General features: G+C 40.5%; 1 protein-coding gene across 1 annotated transcript in view; it reads right to left on the bottom strand.

Moving 5' to 3' along the window:
• Window positions 1–437: 437 nt before the first annotated feature.
• The window catches only part of CLIP1 (CAP-Gly domain containing linker protein 1), a 119360-nt gene continuing 112239 nt past the window's right edge, over window positions 438–7558 (bottom strand). Inside the window, 5 exon segments of the mRNA XM_082667142.1 lie at window positions 438–2117; window positions 2912–3036; window positions 5110–5159; window positions 5699–5849; window positions 5927–6044. Of these exon segments, the coding sequence (XP_082523268.1) occupies window positions 1892–2117; window positions 2912–3036; window positions 5110–5159; window positions 5699–5849; window positions 5927–6044 (670 nt within the window). The 3' untranslated portion in view covers window positions 438–1891.

The raw sequence follows: 7558 nt of genomic DNA, 5'->3' as shown, positions 1-7558 counted from the left end.
AGGACCACTGTCGGGGTTATTTTTAGGTCAGAATAATGTCCAGCTGGTAACTCTGCTTTGGAAATATCTACCTGTGTGTGGGGGGGGGGGTCAGAGCTCATAAAACAGATTGCTTGGTTCAGTTATCATTTTGGAAAATAGCACAACAGCTTTCACAGAGTTTCCTTCCAAAACTTCATGCTGTAATAGGTAGTGGGTACTACCTGGTGCCACTTACATTTCTGTCAGGTAACGTAGTGAGACATAGCAACGGGTAACCACCTTGGGTATTGATCTTATGCTGAATGGGTCATAGAATGCTTTGAGATAATTTCTTAAAAGCAGTTTATCAACAGACTGCAGTAGAAATTGCTATTTGGGTCTCTAGTGCTCGCTCACTTAAAGAAAAACCATTATGACAAATAAACCTGAGAATAATACCAGTTTACTACACTGGCCAAAAAGAATAACCATTTATTAAAGTAGATACAGAACACTTGTTTGCTCAGATTTTAATATTGCTTTACATATTGTGTTTGTGAAACAGTTCCTATTATAATATGTTTATAACCCCAAATTTCAACTGACTACAGATTTTTCACTTGTCAAACACATAGTTGATAATCTTGAGAGGAAAATACATCAAAGGCATATATACAATTATAGAAGTTCTTATTATACATGTCTCATGGAAGATACATTTATTTATTACTTTTTACATATTCTAGGAGACATTCAAATGAAGATAAATAGATTCAAACTGGGTGATAAACTTCTTGTGGTTGAGGTCCTTCAGTTTATTTTTTGTGATAAGAAAATCCAAAATTATTAATGTTGAATTTCTCATCGTACATTCATCTAAAAACACAGTAAAAAAAAAAACGTGTAAAGATTGTAGATTGGTTAATTTAGGTGTTTTATAGTGGCTTATTATCTAATTAACTGACTGCTGGGGCTATCTGCTGGAGAAGGAAAAAAAAATCTGGAGAGAATTCTCCCAGTTATTTATATCTGATGAAATAGAATGAAAACACAAAGAACAAGGAGCTGCAAAGCCACGTGATGCTATTTCTGGCCTAGTCTGTTAGGTCCTGATGAACATTTTAAGTGTTTTCTTTTTCATAAAGGTAAAAATCTGAAAAGAAAGACACATTGTATATGTTTTTTCCCAAAATAGAGATTTTACAAAAATATATACATATAATATATAGAAGCTGAAATTATGCAAAACCAATAAACAAAAAACACCATAGAAGAGTAAGTGGGTGCAGCATAGAGATTATAAAATGTCCCCACAGCAGTTTGGGGGCTTCCCCCTCCCTTTACCTGTTTCATGATTTTATAATCACACCTAAGTATCATCAAGCCTGAAATAAAGGCACTACTGATATCAGGTAGTGCAAAGAGCTCAGATATTTCTTTAAGTATAAAATATTTAAATGAGTAGATGAATATGCAAAGTGGCACATTTTTTCAAATCATTCCAGTGTCAAAGTTTAACCAAAACATCTAAATATACAAACGCAGCCTGGAAATATTTTAGTGCAAATATGAAAAGTAACAGCATAATTTAAAGTTACTTAAATAAGGTATTGTGAGGGTAGGAGTCGTTCTCTGAGGTCTCCCTAGGGACAATTAATGTAATGGCATCTGGTGCAATGTCTTGTTAATACTTTTTAAATTCAAGAAGACAAAATCAGAGGTGAAAACTCACCTATTGATTATTCTAACTGATAAACTTATAAGGGGAGACTAAAAGGGAGATTTGTTGAAGATCAAATTATTTTCTTAGATTTGTTGATGGGGGGTCCAAAATAACATGAGTTCTCCTGAAGTCTGCACACACAATGCTGGTGGTCAGTTGCCTAAGCTAGTGCATCTGAGAAAGCCCAGTTCTGGATGTGAGGCTTCATCAGAAAGTCTCGTCGTCATTGCAGTTGGTTGCCCAGTGCCCGAACATCTCACAGATTTCACAGTAGGGGCGTTCCTCGCTCCGACTGCCGTGGTGTGTGGAATGGGGGGGGTCCTCAGACATCTGTGCCTGGGTAGGACAATCCTCTGTGTCGTGGAGATCAAAGCAGTCACATATGTCACAGAAGAGGCGAGGTTTCTTCTTGGACTGTTTCTCCTGGTCATCACTACAAATGTTAATGTGCATAATCAGAAACCCATCTCCATCAGAAGAAATTCAAGAGACAGTATCACTTGTAATGAACAAAAAATAAGCAAGAATTATGGCCAAGTCTGGGAGCCTCAAGTGTTTAAGTACTACGGTCCACGTTTTAAATTTTCACATCAAACCATTTTCACTCTCCTGCCAGATTTGTGGAAGTCAATTTATGGCCAAATGACCACAAAGCAACTGTTTCTCCAATCCACTGGAGAGCCTTTTTTTTTTTTAATATTACTGATGACGTATAGTTGATTTACAACGTTTTGTTAATTTCTGCTGTATAGCAGAGTGACTCAGTTATACATATATATATTATTTTTTAAAATTTTTTATTGGAGTACAGTTGATTTACAATGTTGTGTTACCTTCTGCTGTACACAAAGTGAATCAGCCATACATGTATATAATTCCACTTTTTTAGATTCTTTTCCCATATAGGTCACCACAGAGTACTGAGTAGAGTTCCCTGTGCTATACTGTAGGTCCTTATTAGTTATATAGTTATCTATTTTAAATACAGTAGTGTGTAGATGTCAATCCCAATCTCCCAATTTATCCCTCCCCCGGCTTTACCCCCTGGTAACTGTAAGTTTGTTTTCTACATCTGTAACTCTATTTCTGTTTGTACCATTTTTTTAGATTCCACCTAGAAGCGATATCATGCGATATTTGTCCTCTGTCTGGAGAACCTAACTTTAAAAACACACATTTATTTAGATGGAACTAAGGTTCTGCTCAGTATCGCTGGACGTGAAATACCTGTCATAATTGTTCATGTCGTCACCGTTCCCATTCAGGGCTGCTTCCGACATCATCTCCACCTTCATCTTGAGATCCTGATTCTTCCTCTGAAGGTCCACTATTACTGAATTTAGGAAATCAATCTGATTTTTTAGGAAAAAACAAAAGCAGATGTGTAAAATGTCTGAAATGTGTCCGCTGGAGTATCAAGAAGTCTACAAGTACACTCTCAGGCTGTGGCTGCAGAGTATATGCTGGAGTCGCAGGGGCCCACAGCAGCCATGACTCAACCGTGTTTTAGATTATGTTCACACACACACACACACACTGTACAGAAAGCGTAACCAGTTACTTATTACACTAAACTACAACTAAGCCAGGACTTTTATGTTCTGTAGATTTCAAAAAGCTCATGGAAATTCTCCTCCAACTACGACTTAACACTCACTTATTAGTCATGGTGGGATGGTAAATAGGTCTTCAGAGAAAAAGGAAGGCGTTTTAAAGAGAAGGCTTAAGCTCTCTTTCACCTGAGGAGGTGTGGCCACACACTGAAGGGGCAGCATTCAGGCCACCTGGGCCCAGAATTGGGGCAGTGGGATAACGAGATGACTGCCCACCAGGAGGAAACGCTCTTGTCCTAACCTGGCAAAGCAAGGGCACTTTAATTTAAAATCAGTAAGTTTCGGGACTTCCCTGACGGTCCAGCGGTTAAGACTCTGCGCTTCCAATGCAAGGAGCGAGGGTTCGATCCCCAGTCAGGGAACTAGATCCCACATGCCGCATGGTGCAGTCAAGAAAAGAAAAAAATCCGTAAGTTTCTTCCTTCTTCCACAGATACAAAGGTCTCATTTCTCTAAATGTCCATTGGGGAAAAAAATCCCATTTTACAGTATTAAAAAATACGTCTGTGTGTGTGTATATACTCATACATACACATCCACTTTTTAAGGAAATGTCTGGCCTTTTTCTCCTGCTGGGGCAGTTATGAAACAAAGCTAGAAATCACTAGCTTTGTGATTCTCTGCAGAATCTCCCTTCTGCCATTGAAGGCAAGACCCACTGAATCTCATCTCACTTCTCAAACTGTATTTTCTAAAGACTTTACCCTGTTAGCAGATACATATCAGAAAGGGGGGAAAAAGCCACAAAATGGATGTAAGTACAGTGGGAAACCACACACACACACACGTGCTCACAAATTAGGAAACATAAAACAAACCATTTGCTGATTGGAAGAAAAGCGTTGGCAGTGGCAGATGAAACAAACGGAAGCGGAAAGGAAGGGGGAAAGAGAAAACATTGTGAATTAAGTTTGTGCTCATCAGACATACAAACTAAGCAGAGACAATGCTATTCAGGGTAAATTAGGCTGTGCGTTGAATCCTTACATGCCTTTCAAAGGAGATGTCATAACTAAAACAAATCACTAATGCACTGAGTTTCTCTTTTATTTAAAAGTGAAAGAAGGCTTTTGTACCTTTGAATTTTGAATGAGACAAGTATGTCCAAAATATATAATAAAAATTGAAAATAGATGTTTGTTGCTTGTGGGCTATACATTTCCAAAAACAGAATAGTTTGCCTCCATATAATACCATTTTTAAAACTAAGGCTATTTTGATAATTTTGGCTTTAGGAAACAGTTTTCAAGAGCCCTATCTTTTTAAGGTAAAGATGAGGAAGGAACCTTTTATGGAGCAATTCTACTTCTATGAATTTATCCTAAAGAAATATTAGTATATCTGTAAAATGATAGGTGTTCAAGACAGTTCATTATAGCATTGTTTATAATACACCTAAAAGATCAGAAAACATCCCAAATGTCATGTCAACCAATAAGGCCTGATTAAATTACGGTACACCCACATAACGGAATACTATACAGCTATAAAAAGCGAAGTGCAGATCAGTTTATGTAATATGCCCCCATATGTGTAAAAAAAAGGAGGTGGAAAGACTATTAATCTTGGCTTGTATGTACATTTTAAAAATCTCTGAAAAAATAAAAAAGACATTAATAACCCTGATTACCTGTTTGGGGGGCTGGGAACTGAGCAGGAGATGGTGTTTGGAGGGAGATTTTTTTTTTATTTTTACTGTACGTATTTTTAACGTTGTTTAATGTTTAGAACATATGAATACATTACCTATTCAAAAGATTAAATTATATTTTAAAAATAGCAAGTAAGCAAAGCAAAAGGAAGGAATATTACCTGGCTCTCCTGGGCTCTTTCATCCTCTTCTGCCTGAGTATCAGTATTACCTTATATTTAAAAAAAAGAAAAAAAAAGTGGAGGGGGGATTTTTTAAAAATTGCAATCTTATTTCCTTGTTACTGCATTGAAAGGGCCAGTGTCAGAAACACATTCTCATGTGGAATCCGCACATGCGCCTCTCTGAGAACACGTTTGAAGTTCCTGTCTCCTCTCTGGACCCCTCGGACACGGTCGTCCTCTCTCAGGCCGGCCCGCTGCGGGGAGGAACGCCGGTCACGGTCACGGCCGTCATTTCCTCCTCCCCGGCAGGGCACCTGCAGAAGCCGCGGCTGCTGCTGGGGTGGCAGTTATCACCCACTGTCTTATACAAACTTCTGCCGATGCTCAGGACCACGGGAAGGTCCGGAAGTGGGGACCGGCAGGCGCGCCCCTCTGCGTGGGGCCTCATCCGACTACAGGCGGGCGGGCCCGGCACAGAGCGGCCCCGTCGGCGCGGCGCAGCAGCCGCCTACAAAGGGTGCGCCCGCCACGAACCCCGCGTCTGCGGGAAGCAGCGGTGTCGGGAGGAAGCACGTGGCCATTTTACCTGACGAGCTGCTGAGCTGCCTCTTGTGTTCTTTGAGTTGAAGCTCCAAGTTCTTTACCTTGAGCTCAAGCTTCGCCTTGTCGGACTCTAGAGACTGAACGACTGCGCGCAAGGACTTGGCGGAGGCGTTCTCTCCCCTGAGCGCTGTGACCTGCAACACACGGCTTGGCTTAGCTTCCGGTCGGAACACGGACGGGTACCGCCAGGGTCCCCGAGGTGGTACTCTACCTCATTCCTCAGCTTTTCCAGCTCTGCATCCTTTTCTGTGAGTAAGGCACTAGTAATACTGATGGATTTCTGCAAGGAAGCCTTTTCTTCATCTGCGTCTTTTATTAGCTTGGATTCTCTAAAAGACCAAAGAGTTAAAAATTCCAGAAATCAACCGAGAGAGCGGTCAGTGGACAACTGTCCTAGAACAAACGCGCAATTAACTTTAGCTAATTTACAGGGATAAAGTATCACGGGGAAGTTTTACAGGGGGTTAAGGCTATTACGCTTGCAGAATGTTACTTGAAATTTTACTTACTGTGAGGGGAGAAAAAGTTTACCTATGCAGAGACATGCCAGAATCTGCATATCATTGTATCCGTATGAATTTAAAGAAACAAGTTAATAACTTTGGAAGACGCAGAATTAAAAAACAAGACTGTTGCACCCCCAAAGAATTACTTTAAAAATCTAACCCCCCCAGATGAATTCTGTTACTTCTTGAATAAATCATTACCAAGCAATACCAACAATTAAAATACACACATGCAAAGCGATTATACAGATGTCATGCAGAGCAGTTTTATGCTGGAAGTATCGATTGGTTCTCACTAATTTCAGTAACTTTCAGCAAGTTCCAAGAGTGTGTTTTGGAGATCTTCTGGGCCAAAACAGTAGCAGAGATTATTACCACTATTCAAACGGAAGGATTATTACTTTTCGTCCATAGACTCTGAAGAGGACAGACATTAAGTTGCTCATAGAAATCAAAGGTAATGACATAAAGGCTAGAACGGAAATGTGAAGATGGATTTCCAGGCGTAGAATGGAAGCCAAGGGGCATCTGGAGGGAGAAGGTCAGCACACGGGATGTATGTTCTCAGGCCGACCCAGCATTTGGTTATCAGCACAGGGATGGGGACCGGGCTTTCCAGGAGACGAGAACATTTATCTTGGAGTCAGGGGAGTGGGAAAAGAAAGGGAAAGATGAAGGGAAGACAGGGGAAGAGGGCAAGACACAATGGAGACAACCCCAGAGGGCAGGCTACTATGTGTTTATAAATGTGTGAGTGTATTTAAATTTTTGTGGTGAAAATTCAAACGTGCCAAGGTCACGAAAGCCAAGGAAAGACTGAGGAGCTGTCACAGATGGGACAACTAAATGCACTGTGGTCCCCTAGACTGGATCCTGGGAGAGAAAAAAAGACATGAATGGAAAAATTGGGGAAATATGAACAACGTCTAGAGGCTGGCTAAGAGTACTGGACCAATGTTACTCTCTTAGTTTGGCTCAAAGGACCAGGGGATGTAAGATGTGCCCGTGAGGGGAAGCTGGGTGAAGGGAATGTGGGACCTCCAGGTACGACCTTTGCAGCTCTTCTGGAAACCTCAGATTTTGAAATAATAAGTTTTTAAAAAATGACATGCAGTGTGAAACAAGAGGAAAAAAGACCTTGTATCACAAAAATATTTGGGGAAAACACAGCTGGAGAAAAATTTCCTGGCCAGCCCTCAGGCCATACAACCTACTCATTTGCATCCACGTAGATAATCATCAGTGAGAGTTCATGGCTTAAACCACAACAAACCAAATTACTCCCGGTTCTATTAGAAGTAACTGGGTGAATGCAGAGCATGTAGTGGTTCAGTATG

The sequence above is a fragment of the Grampus griseus genome (genome assembly GCF_964374135.1).
Source record: "Grampus griseus genome assembly, chromosome: 12".
In the NCBI taxonomy this organism is placed as follows: Eukaryota; Metazoa; Chordata; class Mammalia; order Artiodactyla; family Delphinidae; genus Grampus; species Grampus griseus.
The sequence above is the reverse complement of the archived record's forward strand: the minus strand, read 5'-3'. Positions and strand labels throughout refer to the sequence as shown.